Source organism: Ambystoma mexicanum, chromosome 8, assembly GCF_040938575.1.
Source record: "Ambystoma mexicanum isolate Mex_15411 chromosome 8, UKY_AmexF1_1, whole genome shotgun sequence".
Lineage (NCBI taxonomy): Eukaryota > Metazoa > Chordata > Amphibia > Caudata > Ambystomatidae > Ambystoma > Ambystoma mexicanum.
In genome coordinates, this window is record NC_090929.1 from 671,974,193 (window position 1) to 671,997,222 (window position 23,030).

Sequence of the window (23,030 nt, forward strand, 5' to 3'; positions counted from 1 at the left end):
CAATCGATGGTGGTTGTGCTTTAGAAAAAGGGAAAGATTCCTTGAAAGGGCATAGATGAGGCCCTGCAGGCATGTGGCAGTTCTCAGGGGCAGGGTTCAGAGATGTGTGTGCCTCCCAGATAATACCAACACTGCCTTGTCTACTGAGCACAGGAAGGCTTTGCTTATGCATTTGGATCCTAAATTGGCAGATATGGCTCCCTCTGAAGCAGGTCCCGGAGTGCAGGGGTTGCTGTTTGGGGACAAGTTTATTAAAAAATGGTCCTCGTTTGTGTACACATTTACAGCCTTGGATAAGCTTTGTCGCCTGGGGTTTTTCCGTGGGCTACGGCCGTCCCTTTCAGGGCGCTTTACGTCCTACGCAGTTTGTAGTCCTCCTCCTCAGACTCTCTCCTTCCAGGGGATTGAATGTGCAAGATCGATCTCAATCAGGTTTACCTGGTCATTCCAATGTATCCTCCCCATCAAGAGTATCTGCAGTTTCACTGGCAAGTTTGCCACTGGCAGTCCGTCTCCCTCCCATTCAGGTTGACCGCAACTCTGAGGTTCTTCACAAAGCTTTTCCGCACGGTGATGGCGTTCTTGCGGGTTAGGGGGGGGGTCAGGATAATAATGTATCTGGATGACATGCTTCTGCTGGCCCAGCAGCAAGAGCTGCTTCTGGTTCATCTCACGCTAGCCACCTCTCTTCTGCAGGACTTGTGGTTTCTCAACCTAGGCAAGTACACAATGCATCCTGGGCTTCGTTATCTATTCGCAGCTGTGCCAACTTCTTCTTCCGCTCAAAAGAATTCATCATAGTCACAGTCAGATCAAGTCTGTGCTGAGGAAAGGGTCTCTTTCCCTCTGGGTTCTAGCGAGGGTAATAGGAATGCTGTTGGCCTCTAGCTAGACAATTCTTCCGGGTCAGTTGCATTATCGCGCTCTCTCATTTAAGGAAGGGGAGCCCATATTCACAGATTAGGACGCTATCCCTGGAAGCTTCAGAGGAGCTCCAGTGGTGGCTTCAGTGCATCAAAGCTTGGAACAGGAGTGCTATATTTGGTCTGTCTCCTGATGTGGTGTTGGAGTCAGACGCCTGTCTGTCGGGCTGGGGAGCAAGGTGTCATGAAGTCTCAAGGGTCAGAACATGGTCTGTTCAAGAGAGTTCTCTTCATTTTATTTTTAAATTTGTGTATTGGTATTTTGCAAACAATAACACAGTTTCTATAAATCACTTAGCAATATAGAGTCCAATATGCTTATATAACAGAGTCAGCATAGTATCAAGTAAATGTGTAACATACCAAAACCTAAAATAAAAAGGAACAGAACAAAACAAAACAAAAAAAGAACCCAGCACATGACCTTGACTCTGCATCACCGCCAAGTACCCAGTTTGTGATACCACAGTTTGTATTGTGGACCCCCCTTTTGTTTCCAGGACATGGCAATAAGGCGTTTAGTGAGAATGCAAGCCAAGTCCATAAGCATGGTGACATGTTTAATTTTCCCCCTTCTAGGGTATGCTCCAATTAAGCATTCCAGTGGGTTCCAGCTGCATCTAGTAATTCCTGCTGCTCTGCAGGCGCGTTCAATATGGGACCGGAAACTTTGCACCCTGGGACATTCCCAGAACACGTGAATCAAATTTGCATCTTCTGATTTACAACACGGGCAGGTTGAGCATTGGTGTTTGTTAAATTGGGTCACTCTACTGGGGGTCATGTACGTGTGATGTAGTACGTTCCTTTGGAGCAGCCAAAATCTGACGTTCCGGGACACATTTTTAGGGAAATTAAGTGCAAATTCCCACTCGTGGTCAGTAATCGCAGCACCAATGTCTGATTCCTATCACACCTTTAGTTTGGGATTTTGGGTGTTTGACCCGGATAGTAAGCAACTGTACAGTCTAGTTATAGGCCTCCAGCCGTCCTCAAGCAAGTACATTAAGGCCATGAGCTCCGTCTCTTTAGGCTCAGTGGGCCACCCCTGCCATCTACAACTTGCTACTCCCTTTACTTTCATTTATCGGAAAAATTGTCTGTTGGCCAGCCCTGTCTGTTGAGTTACATTATCTAGGTCCCTGAACATCCCGCCCTCATGCATGTCGTCCCATGTGGAGATACCCCATACGCCCTAGCTCACGTTTTCCTGCCAAGGGCCACAAGTAGTGGTTCTGTGTTCATGCAATTGCTCGGGAGCCATAGGATTTCTTCAAGGTGGGCCGGTGCCACCAAGTGTTGCACCAGTAGTGACTCACAAGTACAGTCATCAGACAACCATTTTGGGACCAAGCTTAACTGAGCTGCCTGATAATAAAATTAAAGCCGAAGTAGTTGTGCACCGCCTTCCTTATGGGGTAGGGACGGCCTATTGAGGGAAAGTCTGTGACGGTTCTTGCCCCAGAGAAAGTCTCTAATCCGCTATCAAGAAGCCGAAAGAACTGGGCCCCAATGTAATGATACACATTTGTGAAACAGTAGAGGAATCTAGTGAGAACAATCATCTTTACTATTGCGATTCTACCCATGAGTGACAGTGGCAGCCGGGACCAAAAGGACATAGACCTCTTAAGGCCCTCCTGGACCTTGAGGGTGTTATGTGTATGCATGTCCTCTGGGGTATGCGCAATATGGATTCCTAGGTACTAAAAGGATCGCACCTCCCAGGGGAAACCCATATCCAGTAGGGAAACCTCCACCACCCCACGAAGAACAGCCAAGGGGAACAGGTAAGATTTCTGCTTGTTAATCCCGGACAATTTGCAAAGCGGTCGGGAACGTCCAGAACCATGGGTAGGTTATGTTATGGTTCACACAAGTAGAGTAAAACATTGGCTGCGTATAATGATATTAAGTGTCGGGAGCCCCCAATCAGGATGACTGCATCCAAATATTCCTGGTGCATGTATGCTGCCAGGGGCTCCAGGGCAAGTATGTACAGCATGGGCGACAACGGGCATCCCTGGCGAGTTCTGTGCTGTATATCCCATGCTTCAGATATCTGTTGACCCGACTTCACCCTTGCAGTTGGAGAAGTATACAACAGCGTCACCGAGCGGACAAAGCTCTCCTCCATCCCAAAGCTCTGCAACGAAGCAAGCAGTCATTCCCAGTAGACGGAATGAAAGGCCTAAATTGCCTCCAAGTATGCCACTGTATAGTTCTCAATGCAGGAATTGGTATGATCTATAATGTGTTGTAGTCTGTGAAGGTTTAAGGAGGTGTTGTGTCCCAGCACAAACCCAGTTTGGTGCATGTGTATCAAGGAGGCAATTATCTTGCGGAGACGCACTGCTAGTACTGTTGTGAGTATTTTCAAATCGTAGTTTAACATGGCTAACGGGCATTATGAGTCAAACCTGTCCGGATGTTTGTCGGGTTTAGGGAAGGGTAAAACTAGGGTCTCCGTCATACTGGCCTGAAGCATGCCATGATCATAGGCCTCCTCAAAGACCTTGAGCAGCAGAAGAACTAGGGTAGAGTTGAAGGTCTTATAAAATTCCGGGGGTCGGTGGGCCATCACTCCCAGGCATCTTATTGGGAGAGAGGGCTGTGATTGTGTCGCTGATTTCTTCTGCAGTGATGGGTTGGCCAAAGAGGTTGCCTTAGTGCCACTGTAAGCCTTGGGAGTGAGAGTGCTTCTGTGATATCACTGAAGTGAAGAGGTTGTTTATTGCAAGTTGGGATCTTCACAGGGCCCCACATTTGTCATGGAGTGATGTGGTCTGGGGTATTCTCGCTTGCAAAGCCAAGCTAGTAGCCTCCCCGGATTATCGCCCTCGCATGTGAGCAGGCAGTTCGTAGGGTGTAGTCAAATTTGGAGAGCCTTTCTCCTGCCTCTAGGCACCAGGTTCGGGTCTCAGCAAGTTCCACCTCAGTAGACCTCAGGCCTGTTTGGCAAGCCTCTCGTGTCTGGATTTCCTCTTCTATAACTTCCCAGTCTTCCCGCAATTTATGGCGTATGCCGCCAGCACCTGCTATCACCTCACCCATGGTCACCACCTTAATGGTTTCTCAAACAGTGCCCAATTCCTTCACACTTCCAACATTGCGCTCTAAGAAATCAGTCAGGGAATCTTGAAGTGTCTTTCTGGAGGAAGGGTCAGTTAAGGCACCTACCAGCATACGCCAAGTCAGAATGGAAGGGTGGGGGGGTGTGGGGGGGGTTTATGGCATGCAACGCTCCATTCGATCACCAAGGGGAGTGGTCGGATATCGAGCAGCCCATGTATTCTGCACTGCAATTTTCAGTTGGATGTGACAACGCACCGCGCAGTGAGAGTTTCTGTGTATGAAGGTAGAGTGCAGCAGATCAGACCAACTGTTGCAGCGTCAACGCAAAAACTGTCACAAGCAAGCCTGGGGGAGTGTAATGCCAGGGGTTCCCAATCATCGATGTCACCTCCTCAGGTTTAGGTCTCCAGGTCACGACATTGGATGTAACAAAACAGGAGTATAAATGAACATGTACGCACAAGGGAGGGGTGAGGCAAGCGTGTGTCACAAAGCGTGTAGCGCCTGAACAGGCCAGGCGACAGTTCCCAGCCATCTATAAAGTGCACACACCAGGCTGTACATGCTGGTCTTGCGCTAACCAGCCAGCCACCAAATTGGCATGTGTCAGAGACAGAGTGCAGCAAAAGAGGAGCAGAACAGGAAGCCCAGGCAGCGCCTGCAGGTGCTATTGGGGTGTGTGCGTTGCGCCTGAGCAGGCTAGACGGTATACCCAGCAGGTTGTGGGGAGCTCACACCAAAATGCAGAGTGCACGTCCTGCGCCAATCAAACAGTCACAGAGGCAGTGCTGGAGGAAGGGCGGGCGAGAGAGGGACGGAACAGGGGGGAAACCTGGCAGCGTCCGCAGGTGTCATGGGGGGTAGATGAGGTTCCACAAGGCTGTGTTGCAGTTCAAATGGAGTAAAGCTTTCCAGGTGCACGTAATGCTAGCGGCAGCCCCGCTTTGCGCGCAAATTTGAGGGGTAAATTTGCGATCCGGAGGAGCTGCTGCGCCAAGGTTATTGCCGGCGCCACTCACGTTCTCCCACGCGGCCTCAGTGGGGTGGAGGCAATCTCTGTGGTCCGCTCACTTGAATTCGCCGTATATCGGGGCACACCAGCTGGCCCGCTTCACAGCCCAGGCAACTGCCAACAAGGGGAGGCAGTGAGGGATGAGTGTTATGCCACAGAGACCCGAAAGGTTTCAAGGTGCCCCAGCAGTCTTCATTTTAGAGATCCCGGGACTCATGCACGAGGTCGAGGTTCTCGGTGATTCCGGGTCCGATTCGTGTTGGATGAAGGCGTTCAAGCAGGCGCCAAGTTCCCCTGCATGTAGGTCAAAGGAGCTGTAAAAATGTGCAGTTTAAATTGCCGCCGTGAGGATCAGAGCAGGATCGCAGTGGAAGCATCGGGCAGAGCAGACCTCACTCCATGGGCTCAGGCCATGCCTCCTAGCGAGAGTCTGGCCAAGGACAAAATGAATTGTTGCATCCTTCAGAGAATGGACAATGTCTCTGTGGTGCGTTATATGATCAAACTGGGAGGGCGCGGTGCAAAAAGGGCTGGACACCCTATGTGACGCAGAGGAGGAGAGGATGGAAGAGGATTAGGAGAACTAAAACCTGTGTAGAATATAGAAAGGATTCAAGGACTCTCGAAATAACGCTGCCAGCTGTCCTGGAAGAGAGCCGGCTGGCTGCCTACAGGCGAGCTGTGTTCCCTGACCGTTACCTCACTGCTTTTTGGCATCTTAGGCGGGAGCAGCTGAGAGGGAGCAGAAAAACTGTGCGAAGTGCTCTGTTGCTTTCGCCTGTAGTCATTGCGTGACCGGTCAGGCCTCTGTGCACCACGGTCTTGAAATCCCTTGAAGCTGGTGAAAGTGCAGAGTTTGAAGTTGGTCCTGTCGTGAGACTGAGGGGAGGACTTCTGCTCTGGCTTAGTCAGGTTGGCCAAGAACTTGGGGGTCTGTTTAGAGGTCTTCTTTCGTCATCGTTGGACGAATGAAAAAGGTATGAGCCCTCAAAGGAAGATCCAGGGTCCACTCTTGCACATCTGATGAGAATCTAATGGCATGCATCCACACCGCCAATCTCATCTTGACCCCCAGGCACAGCCCTCTGCTGGCTGTGTCGATGTGGGAGACCAAAGACTCCATAAGGTCCTGCACAACCACTTAGCGTCATCAGGCCGGCGGCCTTAAAGGAGGCCTCCCGCCACAGGAGATCAGACAGAAACTGCCCGAGCTCTCGCCACAGCTTCTGGTTCGCTGCAGCTAGGAGGGCATCAGTGTTGGCTTGCAGAAAATGTAGCCCTGAGATGACATAGCAACATTTGTCAAAAGAATGAAGGACTTTGTCCTCCTTGGACAGGCAACTGAAGGTGGCTCCCGCAGAGGAAGATGACTAAGACGATGGTTTCGAATACAGCGAAGAGTGAGGCTGGAAGGTAAGGAAGACTGGCTCCCCATTGAAAAGCCTGAACTTGCTGCCCAATTTCTTGTTCATCTGGGCGTTAGCTCTGACCTTCTCGCAGACATTTCTCACCACCTGCAGGACATCCTTCTGGAGCGTAATGCCTGAGCGGCTTGTGGTGCACCTGGCCAAAACCTCTGCTAGCACACCTGACTCCTGGAGGGCCTCCTGTGGCTGTGGGCGCCTCACAAACTCTGCAAGGCCTGGCAGGAGGTCATGAGAAGTGTTTACAGATGCTGAGGGTTCATCGTCCTGGGTGTCGTCATCAACCCCCCCCTTTTTTTCCAGATGGAGGGGAGTCAGGGTACTGAGACACCAGAGCCGGAGGGCCCCCCCCTTGATCCGGACCCAAAGATGGCTGGGGATCCAACTGCTGCTGCGGGGGCGGTGTTGGTGATACAGTAGGAGGTGAAGGGGTGTGAAAACCAGTAGGCCTAGGCCGGAGGAGAAACAGGCAACAGCAGTAGCAGTGCCAGAGGAACCGGCGGAGGGCCCAGAGGTGGAGGCCTGGGAGGCACGATCTGTAGGATCACATCCTTGACTATATCCTTGAGTAGCCCAGTCATTTGTGGGGAGCACATGAGGAGGAGGAAGCGCTCAAAAAAGTGATCCTCGCAAGCCGCCCGATCCCGTGGGAACTGGCCCTCAGCACCGCTGGGTCTCCGTTCCTGATCGAAGCAGTGTGGCGCACATGGAGTGGAGCCATAAGGCTGCAATGGGTAGATGTACCCCTGCGTAGACCAACCGCCTATACCATAAAGTCTGCTGAAAGAAGGAGATTGAAACCTTCTTGTATGGCCCACTCAAAGGGCGCAGGATCGGGTAGGCCCCGATCCAGATCCGCTTGGCTGCCGTTCTGGCAGGCTCCGACACACGCCATCTTGGGTCCTTGTGCCACACCATGAGCGGGAGGGCGTGTAGGCCCTGTGCCACGTGCTAGTTCAGACATGGGAGGACACTCCTTGGCCCTCGAACCTGAAACAGAAGCATGGACCTCAGAGATAATTCCAGAAGGCTCAGAGCCCCGGGCCTGTTAGGCGCCAGTCAAATCGCCCTGATCCAATGCCTCACAGGTGGCTCCGGTAGACTGTGCGCCCTCAGCAATAGAACTGGTAGTCGTGCTGGATCTTGCTGAGGACTGACTCTTGGGGATAGAACACGACTATCCCTTGCCCACTGGGGCCCAAGAGGAGGACAAACTTGATCGCCCTTCTGTGGACTGCCTGGTAGAGCTCCTGAGCCCCTTGGTTTGCAAGCTCGTAGCCTTGCCGCCTCGGGTCAGTCGACGGATCACTCAGAAGAGCCCCTGGGCCCCTCGACTTGGGATCTGGTAGCCCTAATGGCTTTTGGTATGCCAGAACCAGAATCCAATGTACCCCTACCCGTGGAAGCCCCCGGGAAGGAGTCTCTGCACTGAGGAGCCATACTAAACAAAGGGCCTACCTTGTCTTAGTGTGGGGTCCTGGAGACAAACTCTTTAAGATGACCTAGAGGAGAAGCGTGGAAGATCTCCCTCCAGCATGAAAAGACAAGCTCAAGGCACTCAAGACGGGGAACGAGTGTTCACAGGACACACGTCTTATGAATCCTCCTGCAGCTGACATGCGCCTGGGGGGGCGAGGCACCGAAGGGAGGTGAAAAAGATTAAAAATAAAACAATAATGGGGAGCACGCAGAAAGTTAAAAAGTCTCCACGCCTAGCTGCAAGGTCCGACACTGTCCGTGCGGAAAAAGTGACTGAGGTGAGGTGCGGAGGGTGGGGCCTTGGAGGGCATTCACCCACGCGCTTGCCTAAATTTAAAGGGAAAGTTAAATTTTTCGCTGCCAAAGGTTCTGGTGCTGTCCCCGTGTTGGGGGACAAACCACAGGGAAAGTGGAAAGGGGATGGAACGTACGAGTGATTTATTTATATATTTAATGTATTCATTTAATTTTTATAGCGCGTTAAACCCGGGGGCATCAAGGTGCTGGTTACAGGCATGCAAGTAGAGTAAAACATGGTAAAGCAAGGATGCAACATTTAGGCATGGTGGCTTGAAAGAGTGAGTGTCAGGCGGGCCTGGTCAATTCGATGGTTGGTGAAAGCAGTGCTCAAGAAAACAATCTTGAAAAAGGTTTGGGCCACTAGTTACCTCTTGTGAGAATAGCAGGGTCTTTAGGTGCTTGCAGAATGTGCAATGTGATTGTTCAGATCTCAGTAGCTGTGGTAGAGCGTTCCAGTTTTTTGAAGCAATGACTGGTAAGCTTAGTCCCCCTGATCTCTGGTGCCTGAATCTTGAGTTGATGAGATGTTCAAGTGGGTGGTGCGGGTGGGCTTTGCGGTCTGTGCTTTCATGAACTTCTGCGAATGGTATATAGGTGCTGAATTTGAAAGGCATTTATTCGTGATGGCTAATGTTTTGAAAAGGATACATTCTTTGATTGCCAGCCAACGCATGCTCCTTCTTGCAGCTGAGATGTGCTCACGTTTGGGGAAGTTCAGAGTGGCCCTAAGAGAGTTATTCTGGATCACCTGTAGCTTGCAAAGGTTGCGCCCAGAAATGTCGACAAATAGAGCATTGCAACAGTCAAGCCTTGAGTCAATCAGGGCCCTGGCAATGGTGAGGCGGCTGTCAGAGGAAAGGAAGGGTTTGGAGGCATTCATTAATTTGGTGGTGTAAGCTGACAAGAAAGCAATGACGTTTGACCTGTCTCTTGAGAGATTGCATAGTCTAAATAGACTCCCAGAGTCTTGGCCTCACTTGAGACTGGGATGGTGAAGGCACCAATGTCAAGGGATTTATATGCTTTGTCCAGTTTGTTTAGCATGGTTTGCGATTCGACTAGGAGGATCTCAGTCTTATCGTCATTGAGACCCCTCAACGCTAGGATGGTTAGATAGACTGCGTGTAGGGTACTTGAGTCGGTGGTATAGTCGCCCAAGATCGGTAGGAGTCGCTGTGTATCGTCAGCATAACTGGTGTATGGAATGCCCTGGGAGTCTAGTAGATCAAAGAGGGGCTTAGTGAAGATGTTGATCAAGGTGGGTGAAATGCAGGAGGCTTGGGGGAGCCCGCAAGTGACCGAGGCTGGTGCAGTGGAGAGAGTAGGTGAGAAAACGTATGGATCAGTTGGCGAGAAAAGAGGCGATCCAGGTGATGGCATTGGTAGAGAAATGAGCTGCTGAGCTGAGGTGTTGACGTAAAATGTGATGGCCTACGAGATCAAAAGGCAGCTGATAGGTCAAAGAGGAGGAGGAGAGCTGCCCACCCTGCATCTTTGAGATCATCCATTTGATTTGTTTAGATCTAGAAGTGCAGTCTCATTGCCGTGACCTGGTCTGAACCCACATGATGTTTGCCTAGGAGGTTATTTAGTTCTAGGCGAGTCTGAATATGGAGGTATGCTGCATGGCCCTGAATTTTAAGTGGGGATGGGACAGAGGTAATAGGGCAGTAGCTGGTGGGGATGGCTGGTTCTAGGGTGTTTTCTTTTAAGTAGAGGTAGGACCCAGGTGTCCTTTAGGCTGGTGGGCACGGAACTGGAGGTGAATGATGCGTTAATAAGTGAGGCTATGAAGGGGGCTAGCGCTTCTGTGCAATGTGAAGGCATGATGAAGGAGGGCTCAGACCACAGATTCCAAATTCAAAATCATAAACTTTATTAACTTAAAGGTCAGGATGGAAAAATTGCCTATCTTGCCCTGTGGTAAGGTGGGATTTCTCTACCTAAAAAAACTAGGGAAAGTCTGAATCAAAGAGTTCAACTTAGGAATCTGTCTGTGTCCAAAACCTATGCTTGCCCTCACAACTTTAACAATACAATGTATAGGGATGTCAGCAATCAAAAAGAAAACTGTGTTCAACACAAAGTCTTGAGCTTCTTCCAGCTCGTAGCTTTGTTTCAGCTCCCTTCTCCAAAAAGTTACGTCTCAAAATACCCAGTCTCAGGGTTTCCTTCTCCAAGTTAAGACTGTGGTTTTCCTTCCCCCAAGTTCCAAATGTCACAATTCCAAAAGAAACACAAAAAAGGTCCTTCACTTCTATAGTATAGCTGGACCTTGTTTTCAAATGTACAATTCAGATAATTGTGTAGCTTTCCCAGAGGTTGAAAATGTCACTGTAAATCAGGCTTCAGTATCCTTTGTTTGCCTGTTCTTTTCACATCATTTTATATTGCAGCATACAGTGACTGCTTTATAATCATATTCATTTTTGCAATTCAATGTATGATGGTTTATATTGATTTAAACTGTCTTTCCTCCTTTAGATTTGATCTGTGTAATTCTGTTTAGTAATAAAGTCTTAGTTCTGTTTAACAGCAAAGTCTTAATTCAATTCAATAATTGTTTATTTCACTTTAAATGCATGGTTCAATGTGCAGAGAACTTTGAAAAGGTGTTTCTTGCTGGACGTGACCACTCAGATGCAAGATATTATTTAATATTGAGAAAATGTAACTGTTTGTTAGGCTTTAATTGAATAGTATGGTGTTCAGAGAATTTCAAAACATGTTCTTTGTCACAAGTGACCACTCTGATACAAAGTATTTCCCTTTGTTGTATTATTAAACGATATAGCTGTTTGTTTCCCTTTAATTGAGCAACTCCCTGATCGGAAACATTTGAAAATGTGTTTCAGACTACACGCGACCACTCTGATACAACGTACTTCAGGAAACGCTTCAGTTCACACACGTGCACCAGGTTTCTCAAGCATTAGATACTCACTGGTCAATTTGAATGCTTGTGTTGCAGCTCAGATCACACAGTCTTCTTCCTTCTGTGTGAGCGCTCCAGGTCCTGCCCCTCAGACACTCCTGGGGTGGTCCAGGGAAAGAGCATGTTGCATGGAAAGGAATGGGGCAGCCTTATTGCATGTCTCCCATCACCTTTCTTAGTCTGCTCCAGGTAGCCCACACTCCCATGCCAATGCGACCGGTCCTCAGCTGCCGGCACAAACCTCCTGGTCCTGCACTTTGTCAATTCCCTCTGCCACTGGGTTGGGCTACATTTATACACCTGCTGCCCTTTGACAGTGTGGATAATTCTTCAGCCCTTCCTGACTCTCAGTAAAGGGACATGCCCGACCTTTACTACTCTTAGCAGGCATTTCCTCTTCCCAATACTACAGTGGTAAAAGAGCATAGTCTTCATTGCTCTTAGTTGCTCCTTCTTCATTCCAGTACTGTCAAGGGTCAATTGTGGAGAAATTCAGGGAACTAACTTACAATAGCGCATAAAGGTTGGGGCAGGGTTAGGTTGGTTGTCATTAGGAAAAGGGGAATACCATGTCTTGCCCAAGGGAACCCTCTCCCAGCCCCCAAGGACCCTCCACCCAGGTGATCCTCCCTCGCTTCTCCGCCCCCAGGGTCGGGATCCAATAGCGATGGCCTTTCCCTGTCCTCCTGCGTAGAGGATCCAAGGGGTTGAGGAGTGAGAATACGCTCAGGTTTCTCAAAGCAGTCTCTAATAACGATGGCCGGGCAGACATCTCCTTGACATTTTGAGGGTTTAAGACCGCTGATGATTAGAGACAGGCTTGAAGCTGAATATCACAAGAAGGACCAACATGTTGATAATGTGGTTTTGCAAGAGGTTTTGCAAGAGCTTTGAACTTCCATAATATGAAGCCGCTGGTTTCAACATAGAATGGCTAAGCCCCCCGCACTGGCGTGAGTGGGGGTTTAGAACATATTAAGAGACACGAGGTGAGCATTATCCTTCGCGCCCTCGCTCAGCATGTGTTTGCTTTGTTGCAGCTCCCTTCTGAGACTGTGTTTCTTGCAGGCGTTTAACGGAGTGTCCCGAAGGAGGTCCATTTTGGCTGGACATCATTATCTGGATGGGTCTCAGCGGTCGTTTGGACTGTTTTTGTTGTTCTTGCCTTTGCCTCGCAGCCACAGAACAGGTCAAGGGACTACATTCACAAGACTTTCTAGGAGAGCTCTGTCCCCCATTGTTGGAGAGGGGCATGGCTGCCATTTTGGAATGGTGTACTTACTCAGGAGGTTACATTTGTTGTACATGTTTAAAGAAGTCAGACAATTCTTTGTATTGCGGCACGAGTAGGCAAGGAGAGGCAGAGGTTATACTGCACCACATTCAGCACATGTATTTCAAACCTAACAATGCTAGTTCATGCCTTGAAACCAGAAGGCCGCTCTCATCAGAAGAAACGAGCCCTTGCACAGGAAACGTGTACCAAGGTCCCAGCTGCGTCACGGGATGCAGGAGGCCATTTTCCTGCAAGGAAGTTACAGTCTAAGTCAAGTGCGGCAGTTACCATTTTAGCGCCGTTTCTGCCCTGTCTAGGGAGCTTTCTGGTGTGATTCTTTTGTGGATTTCTAACGTTGTTTGTTTTTCCAAAGCAGTTTACAGTGTAGAGAGTTTATTTCCTGACTGTATCCTGTCTGCAATGTATACACGTTCCCCGAGGCCCTCGCCGATGACCCTTCTGCGCACTCTGAGGTGGGTGTGTGTACGGGAAGCGATTAGGGTTGGCGAGATGTGACGGGAAGGGGATGTGGTGTAATGTCAGAATAAAACGGCCAAGACTAAGAAAACATTACCTAGATGAGACCAGGCGCGAGTGAAGTGAAACGGAGAAGCAACCCTTAATTGGTGCCGTGGTGTATTTCGCAAAATCTGCCATTTCACCTGCGCATAATCACCTTGCTTAATGCACGGCTTCTAGGGTAACCCACGGATGCAATTATAGCTTGCGGCAGCATACATGTTGGAATGGTTCCAAATAGTGGAGATGTGATTTATTCTCGCAGAGTCAGAAAAAGGCGCAAAGCCAAGAGGACGTTTTGGGGATACGAAAAATATTGTAAAAGGACGGCATATCCAACCTGAGATGGGATGACAAGCAGCCGTGGACGTCGTTTAGGGGTCGCCAGCTGAGGTCGACCTTGCTACCCCTAAATAATATAGGGATAAATAAAAAACATGTATTTTTTTACATTGCGGCTCATAGGCGTGCTCTTTGTTTCTCGAGTGGCTGGTTTTCTGACGGCTAAACCGGTAAAATAGCGCAGTGGGTTGAGAGCTAGCTGCTGTAATGTGAGTGTGATCTGCTGCAGGTTGCAAGTTTGCCACCCAGCAAGGTCAGCTCAGCCTTTCATCCTGCTGAGGTTGATAAATGAGTACCGACACAGGTTGGCTGATATTGTATGTATATTTGTTCTATATCAAGCGCTTAAGCGTAAGTGATCTATAATAGCACATCATTATCGTTTGGCCTTGGGCGTCTGCTTGCATTCACAGTGATTTGGTAATAAGGGCCTATACGCACAGATATTAACGATACATTTCTTGTATGAAATGTATATCACTTTACAGTGATATCGTAACAATATGTTTGCTAGTGTACTCAGAAATAATGCTATGTGATGCCACTTACTGTTTTGTCGTGAAACTCCATAGATTTAAGATATATGAATGTACATTTGAAAAAAAACAAATATAGGTAGCACGGCTGTCTAATTCTTACTACAAGGGATAAAGTTCGCCAGACCAATTACTAAGGATCAGAGTTTGTTACACAGTATAGTGGCTTTTCCGTTTACAATGACAATATTCACAGCACACTTACAACAGAAACGTAGGGAGCATTAGAAAACACTATGTAAGGCGGATGTCACGTGATCTAAATGATTCCTTTAAACAATAGCCGGTCAGATAGCACAGCAAGTAGAGCGCTGCTTTGACATCTGTGCAGAGCCTGCTGACACAGATTCGAATCAGGGCCAAACTCAGCCTTTCATCCTTCCGAGTTCGATAAATGAGCACCACACACCATGGGTGAGAATAAGCAGCCCTCATAGCGCTATATTCATGCGAAATTATTACTATTATTATGAAAAGCAGTGCTTGGAAAGAGGCCACAATGTTTGGGGGTGATATACTTCTGAATGGAGGAAACCTACCTCATACTAGGCCTCACCAAAACAGAAATCACGTTGGTGGAGGGACCAGTGGGTGAAGTGAGCGGGAGCGGTGCTCCTCTACTTTTTTAAAATTAAGTTTTACAGCTCCTATACTTTTATTTTAAAAAGAAACCGTTCCGGAATGGTTTTGTTTTAAAATAACAGTGTAGGAAGAGGTTGAAACTTGCACTTCAGTGCACTGCACTGAACATTCCCTTAAACAGCTGGCGCATGTGTTTGGGGGTTTGTATTGTGTGTGGGAGGGGGCAGTGCGATGGGGTTTGTGAGGAGTGGGGCAGGCCAGCAGGGAACATAGTTCCACTACTTCTTTTCTTGCACTTCGACCACTGGGAGGGACGAGTATACCACGTGCATGTACTTAACTCTACAGGGGTGCACAACTTGTTTTGCTGGAGTGGCGAATATCCAGCATAAGCCCTCATACAGTGGGCTGAAAAGCAATGCAAATGTGCTGGTAGTAGGGGGTATCGGTTCACAAATTTGAGTTAAAAACATGTTTTTAAGATGTAATTTTTATTTATTACTTTTTTTTACTGTACACCATTATAGCTAGCCCTTTTTTTTTAAAAAAGGGGCACAGATCATGATACAAAGACACAAACTGAACCACAGAGGCTTCACACCCCTGATATGACACCTAGTTACTGAAAGACTTTAAGCCCGGCAGCACTTAATCATTACATTACTGTGACGTGGAGGGACATAATATCCTTAAGGGCCACATTTGGCCCATTGCGCCCACACGTCGCATTTTATGCACCACTGCTTTAGGCTCAGACTCAGCTCTAACAAAAAAGCAAAGATCCTGGACGCAATCTACCATTTGTATAAGTGTGGATCGAGGTGCACTGTGAGAGCTCTGAATGTAATGTAATTGATAATTTATAACGCACTTAGTACCCAGAGGTTTCTAAGTGCACCCGGGGATCGAACCTCGCATGTCTTGTTTCCAAGGCAAGCGCGTTGCCCCTGAGCTATCCTCCATGTGTCTCGGTACTGTATGTATATATTCATATTTTAAGTGCGCAAAGAGATGCACTGGGAAAACTCTGAGGGTGTTCTGAGTACTGTGTGCGCATACCAGTACACGAGTTAAGCTAATAGGGGTCAATTGCGAGAGATCCTAGGGTATACTATTACGGGATGTAAGTGTAGAGGTGCATTGTGAGAGCTTGTGTATACAGATACATGTTCTAAGTGTGGATGGGGATGTACTGTATTAGCTTTGAAGATGCCTCAATACTGTATGGGTGTACTAGCACATGATATAACTATGGATAGGGATGCATTGTGAGAGATCCGAGTGTGCCCCAGTTCTTTGCTTGGATTGTCTTTCTGCCCATGGATGCTGTGCCATGAGGCACATTGCATAGGCACTTTTAGGTCATTTTGGTGGTGCCTGGCACAGTAAGAAACGAAAATGATATATGTTATGTGTTTGTGCACATATATGTCTATATGTAGGTCAGGGTAGGCATAATGAGCTCTTACAGACAGCATACTACAACGCCAGGCCCAGCTTATGCAGTAGCCTAGGCATTTATAAACTGGCTGATTCTATGCACACACATGCCATTTTGCTCAATTTTCAGGGCGCTGTAAGTTTCTTTGCTGTGTTGCACATCCAGTGTTTTACATTTCTTTAGCATGAGACAGAGGGAGGGAAATGTACCATTGCTTGTCTGGTCACAGAGGGCACACACAGCAGCTGCACAGTTTAGGAGTGAGTGTGGGGTACTTCTGTCTTCTCTGACATTCTCCTAAAACATCTTACCAACCTGTGTAAAAGTTGTAAATGTAAGAGCACTATTCAGTCAACACCCCACATACTTCAGAAAGGCAGCCCAACAGCCTCTCTCCTCAGTCCTCTCTTCTACATGGATGATGCACTCCCTTCCCAGACTCTATGAGACCTCCTTTGGGGAACAGCTCACACCTTGCGCATACGCTAATCCCTGGCAGCCCTACCCTACTCTTGGAAGAACAGCCCTTAAAATGTGGATGTATACAGCATGGCTGTTTCTCTAGTCCCATCGCTGTGGCACAAGTAAAGAAAATCCCTTAAGACACTCTTAGCTAGCAAGGGGCCATAGGGGCTACAAACTCGAGATTGCAGCCTTATTGTAAAGTCCATCACATCTCCGTGGCCCAAAACCCCAGTCTGTCACTGCCAACACACATCTCTTCACCATCCCGCAGCGTCACACCACCTCACCTGCTTTTTAGGCCAAGGTGATGCACATATTTTGGGAGGAATCCACACTCCATCGTCCATGTGTTCGTTTCTTGCTTCATGGTGAAGAAACCCCTGAAAGGTTGCAGCATCACTGATACTGAAGTCATGCTATCCTTTCAAAACCAGGTGAATTGTGGCAGTTGGTAGCAGGGGAAGGGGTTGGTTGGTTTTTGATTGTGTGAGAAAAGTTTGGTGCTTGTGGGAGACAACAGGGCAAACCTCTGGGCAGGTGTGTTGCTAGGTCAGAAAAAGATCGGGGGCTACGCTAATGTCAGGTCTGTCAGGACTCGGGGCCAACTAGCCTTTTGGTTGTAGCCCCCCGAGCTTCTATCCAGGGATACAAACAAAAGACCCAGGGCTATAGCCTCCCCCCCACCCTCCCTAGCGACGCCTCTGCCTCTGGGGGCAAAATGAGTAGGCATTCTAGCCCCTGCCGTGAGTGATGCCCGACAAAAGTCCCAGCAGGTCACTGAGCATAGCTCCTGAGCATGTTAAACAGAGGTTTGAGGCATTTCTCAGCCTGCTAACCAACATACTAAGGAAGAAGAAATGAGTAACTGTAGTCTTCAAATATTAGGCTGCCCTCCCACTGAACCTTGCCTCCCATACGCATTAGCAGGTTATGGTAATGTGCGAGTTTCCACACGGCCTCTCCCGCATCTGCAAACTCGCAGGAGAGAGAGGGAAGAGAGAGAGAGAGAGAGAGAGAGGGGAAGAGAAAGGATCATCATTTGTATTTCTATTTATTGACGAACAAGGGAGCCATTGCAAACTGAAATTACTTACAAAGTAAGCAATATTTAACAATGAAGACCGCCAGTACTCCAGGTAAGTTCTCAGTGTCTTTATTGTCCTTGTCCTGTACTACTCCACAAGGCACTTGGATGGTAGGGGACACAAGATGACAAGGGAGACACCAGGCTCATCCCCACACCCATCTTCTCGGCTCACAGCTTTCTCACACAACCGTCACCCAGCAGAACACTTCCACCCAAACATTCCACTAGCAGATGACCTCACACACGCTGCTACAGACAGCTACTCTGTAAGCCAGATTACTACACTTCTCCTCCCCTAGGAAACACATAAACCAGATTACTACACCTCTCCCTTCCTAGGAAAACACAAAGAATGATTAAGGTAATGTGACCAGCACGAAACCTTAACATCCAAACACAACACAGTACCAGAAATTCCGCAACACAGTGGCTGCCTATGCACAGAACCCCTGGTAAATCAAATAATGGGGAACCACACAAAAGGAAACCATTTGCAGGACAGACCCGGACCAAGTAGAAAATGCCACGGAACGGAACCGCAAAACCAACTCACCAATCCCTCGGTCAACACCACGAGGCCTCAAAAATAATAAACATGGCACTTACGCCAGTCCTGAGCTGCCCCTCAGGACCTAGGGCTGCCACCCCTAGCCAAACTATTGTTAACAACACTAACACAACTACCTAACCAACTTACCCTCCTTCGCACAAAACACCTTCCATTCCGGTCTGCCATCCCGAAGTCTCAGAGCTGCCCCTCAGAGCACAAACCAACCGCCCCCAAAGGAAGCAACAACAAATGCCCAACAACAACCGAGGGACACACACAGCACAACCCTGATCGCAGTACAAGGAAGAACCACAACCCAATACTGCTCCACTGCACAAAACCGTTAGCCATTTCCTCTTTCTACAAAACACCATTTTGAACACACCAGGAGATAACCTGATATACCAAACTCGGAATCAGGAGGTAACTGGCAAGGTTAAAAACCCCAACCCATAGTGACCTACCTCAGCCCTTAGACCAAGCACTACGGATGACATGAAAATTCAATACAACTCAGGGATAGCGACCAGCCTAAAGTTAAATAAAACGCTATGAACACACTGCAGTAAAACAACTGCCCTGAGAACAAGACCCACGCCAAAAGTGACTTACCTTGATTTCACCTCAGGCACTAATGACCGTAACACCACACCAAAACCACTGCATAAACTCCTACCACACACTCAAGGATAATGCACAACTGGGACTAAAAACAACATAGCGACCTACCCATGGACCAAAATAGGCACTATGAAACCACAGATAACATGCACACCTAACACTAACATCACACATGGGGATATATCCGAACCCATGAGCACAACGCCACAGTGATCTACCCCAGTGTCAAAACCGGGCACCATGGAAAACAACAACCCCTTATATCAATTAACTCAACACACACTCTCGCACACAGACATGGTGACCTACCCTAGCACAACTAGTGCCAGGCACTAAGAACTAAATGCAGTAACAGAGCATATGACCACAGGTGCGCCAAACCACTTACATGTACCCATGCACCGCACTCACACCCCAAACACTGATAACATTAAGCATGCACAACATGACATTTTGTTAACATTGCATAATAAACATGACAGTAGAATGCAGACATCATAAAAGAATACACATGTTCAAAGTTGAAAATATTGCATAATACATGTGAAGAACTAGGAAGTTGACCCCCCCCAGCACTGCCCAAAGATGAAAAAAACAGCAAGAATTGCTGGGCACCAAACAATGTCAATGTTGTGTGAAAGACAGTGTTCCAAAATGCGAAAGTCACATTCATGCACTTCCGCATCACATAAATAAGTTCAAACCCCAATTCACGCTCCCTGGGGTTGACACTCTCTGGAAGAAAACCACCCTCACCAACCCGGGAGTTGCAAAGAAAAAAACACCAGACCCCCATACTAAGGTCCTGCCTTCCCACGTAAGGCCACAACAATAGATGCCACAGGGAACAAACAACAGCCTTCTACACCTAACTCAGGACCCCCCCCCGGTCTTAATTAAGGGCCTAGCCTAGCAACCTCTAGAACAAATGGGCCACAACACGTAATATGCTGCACCCATCCTCATGGACACGGCCCGGTACACTAACCTGACCGAAGACCCAAGGTACACCGTACACCAAGCAAATTCAAAGTACATCATTGCCCAGCACTGAGTAAGAAAGCGCTGCAACAATTGCTCTGACCGCTGCAGCCCCAAATATAATGACAGGCATGAAATCGTCACAAAATAAACCACTCGAAACTAGTGTTTCACTCTCGATGCGTGCTGCGATCAGATGGTAAGCTCCAATCGGCAATTACTGCTGCTTTCCGACACGCTGAAAAACGAGGCTAGGAACGCATGCAAGAGACAGCCCCTGTCACATGACAAGATTCGTAAACAATCATTCAAAGAAGTTCTATCGTAACATCCGGACAACTGTGAGCAGCAACACGCGGGAAGAACAAAGGCCACTGTCCGCATGAGTCACTGGGGACGCCCATCCAAACTGTGACGTCACCAGTCCGAGTCCGGATACTGACCAGGCAACTCCACAAGAACCGTCCAGGGCACATCCACGCAGCCCTCCCACGACACATGCGCCCGATCCAACAGCGCGGACACACCTCCCAGGTACCGACGCGCACAGACTCCTTACTGGCCCCTGAGAACGGCAGAGCTGGTCTGCGCAATGACAGGCTCAAGAGCGGTGCACCGGAGACTCGGCGGTGTCTCCTACTGATAAATGGCACACGGGCCATTCTCATTACAATTCCGCTGCAGCCGCGCTCAGAACTTCAGGGACAGGAACTCGGGCGATGCAGCTGTGCCTCCTGACAGGGGCTAACCGGATTGAACAGCAGAACGGCACGCAGCCCACTCCTGAGCAGGAAAGCGCCAGCCTGGTAAACAATTCCTATCCCGCGCTGCCATCCTTGCCACGGAACAGCTGTCTTGGTTAAACTGTCAACACAGCAACGGTTGCCCCTCACACCATGTAGGGAACTCCAATCTGGCCTCCAGGAGAACCCAAAGGGGCACGAACTGCGCACAGCGGGCCAAATTGACACGGACCGGCCTGGGTTTGGGGGGACATCACGGGGGCGGTGTTCCAGGAGTGCTGCACACCCCCGCCCCCAGCAGCGCCAGTGAGCAGGCAATCAATCCACCTACCATCCCATCGTCGTCACCAGTGTAACAATGAAGACCTCCAGTCCTCCAGGTAAGTTCAGTGTCTTTATTGTCCTTGTCCTGTACTACTCCACAAGACACAGGGATGGTAGGGGACACAAGATGACAAGGGAAACACCGAGCTCACCCCCACACCCATCTTCTCTGCTCACAGCTTTCTCTCTCTCTGCCCAACCGTCACCCAGCAGAACACTTCCACCCAAACATTCCACTAGCAGATGACCTCACACACACTGCTATAGACGGCTACTCTGTAAGCCAGATTACTACACAATAACAGAGTAGAAGCAGAGCTTGGTTAAGGTGCCTTTACGTAAAGCATTGTAGGATCAAGCAAGGTAGATGAGGCGATTGTGACAGGGCAGGAGGCTCACCAGGACAAAAGCCAGAGACAGCTCTGTCCCAGATGCAACGAGTGGGATTTTTTGGGGGGCAGGGGGTTGGGCAATGGGTGCCCAGTCCTCTAATCTCCCCCCCCCGCCCACACATGTGCCATGAATGTCATAAATGGTACCACTCGATCACCTGAAGCCTCCTGGTACTCTTTGTAGCCCAAGATCTCTCTTTTATGTTCTAGCACTACAGCTCCCAGAGTACACCTGGGCGCCATCACGAAAACCTGGACCAGCGCCATGGAGCCAGCCCAAGAACAGACAGGTAATGGACTTGATTTCCTCCTGTTAAACCGAGATGAGACAAACACCCAAGCTACCAACCCCAGGCGGAACCGAGTCGAATGGTGGGGCAGCAGCAAGCTAACTGGGAGTGAGAAGAAACTGCAGGGGAACAGAAGAAACAAAGAGCTCCTCCAAAAACCGAATTTCAAAGCAAACTCACCAGTATAGGCGGAAAACCACAAAAAAAACGAAATTCTAGACCCACTGCAAGCAGAGCGACCATCAGAGACTACAAAAACAACTGTGCTTGAAAAGGGGGGTCACAGGGGGATGTTTAAAGCCCCTCACTTGTGTGACCTAGCTCCCGAGGAAAGAAGACCTTTTGATTGGCCCCCAAGAGTCATGTGAGCGATGCAGCTAACAGAAGGGGAGGAGGGCAAGGGAGGACAGAGCCAGTAGGACCACAGTATACAAGGAGACAGAATGAGAGGCAAGGTATGAGCTGCACATGTGAGGAGTGGAGGTGGAGTGAGAGGCAAGGCGGAGGACAGACGTAGGAGGGGAGTGCTAAAGAGTTGGTGGCACAATTGGGGGCAGGGTGCAGGTGAGGTATTTAAGAAAGAGTACCAATTGTGTGTAGTGAAGTGTGAGACAGTGGAGGGGGTGCAACAGGAGATCTAGAGAGAGCAAGAGACAGAGGAGGGTTAGTGAGAGAGAGAATGGGAAAGTAAGAAAGAGAGGGTGGAGAGAGAGTGGAAGGAGGTAGTGGGAGCAGTGGGGGAGGGCGGAGTGAAGCAAGAGAATAACGGAGCACTCAGTGGCTATCTTTCCATGAGGGAAAATGTTGAAAATACACTTTGTTTTTGAACAAACATAGAATGCATTCAAGTAAGTTGTGCGATGTGGACGTCAACAAGCTTACCTGGAAGTTCCCGACCATGGTGAGACCGCCTGCGCAGATCCAGCCAAGGGCAAAGGCCACGGTGTTGAGGATAGAAGGGCCATAATGCTCAATAACATGTGCGTACCTCAGCAGGCCCACAATCATCACTGTGACAAAAAGAAGGCAGACGTTTACATATAATTTAAAAAAAAAGTTTACTTACAGAATATAAATCTGCCTCTCTTTATAATCAATTGATGAAGAATGTAAAAAAATGTGTCTACTGGACAGCCTCCCGCTACAAAACACAGAAAATGCAGGCATTACCGTACTCTTCCCCACTTCGTTGAGGTAGGCATTGCTATCGAGGCATTGTGAGGGAGACGTGAATGAATAAGTCGGCCTCTATGGAATGGGTGTACTCCGACCTTTCCACTTCTCCCAAAACTATTGAACACCAATGGTGCCAACAAAATCGGAGTCGACCTTTAAGATTTGATTTACGCCCAGTTCCTGGTCCAAGGATATGTTTAAACTACAGACATTTGCTTTTCGGAATGGAAGCATGGCAAATCATGACACTCTGTGGCCACCTGCTGTGAGCATTCATATAATATGTATGATCATGAAGGTGCAGAGCGAGGCATCCATGGAGGCTGCTTTCTAAGCGAAGTTGCCACCCCATCTAAAATTTACATTGGTGCTAAAAAGTGTGCAAATGCTTAGATAATATGAAATGTATCTAACAGGTTTTTTGTCACCATCGGTATAATCTATAAAGGCTTGCACTAGGGCAAAATGAATCAGACTTTTTTTTACTAGTTTCGGTGAAACTCATTTCGAGTTAATCCGGATTTGGGCTAAAAGCTACTCTCTCCATTCCAGCAGAA

General features: G+C 48.5%; 1 protein-coding gene across 2 annotated transcripts in view; it reads right to left on the bottom strand.

Annotated features, from left to right (window-relative positions):
• Window positions 1–23,030, bottom strand: part of LOC138472341 (transmembrane protein 150A-like) — a 1,082,967-nt gene that overhangs the window by 159,191 nt on the left and 900,746 nt on the right. For both annotated transcript variants that reach the window (XM_069610467.1, XM_069610466.1), the window contains exon 5: window positions 22,180–22,307. In XM_069610467.1, the coding sequence (XP_069466568.1) occupies window positions 22,180–22,307 (128 nt within the window). The remainder of the gene's footprint in view (window positions 1–22,179; window positions 22,308–23,030) is intronic.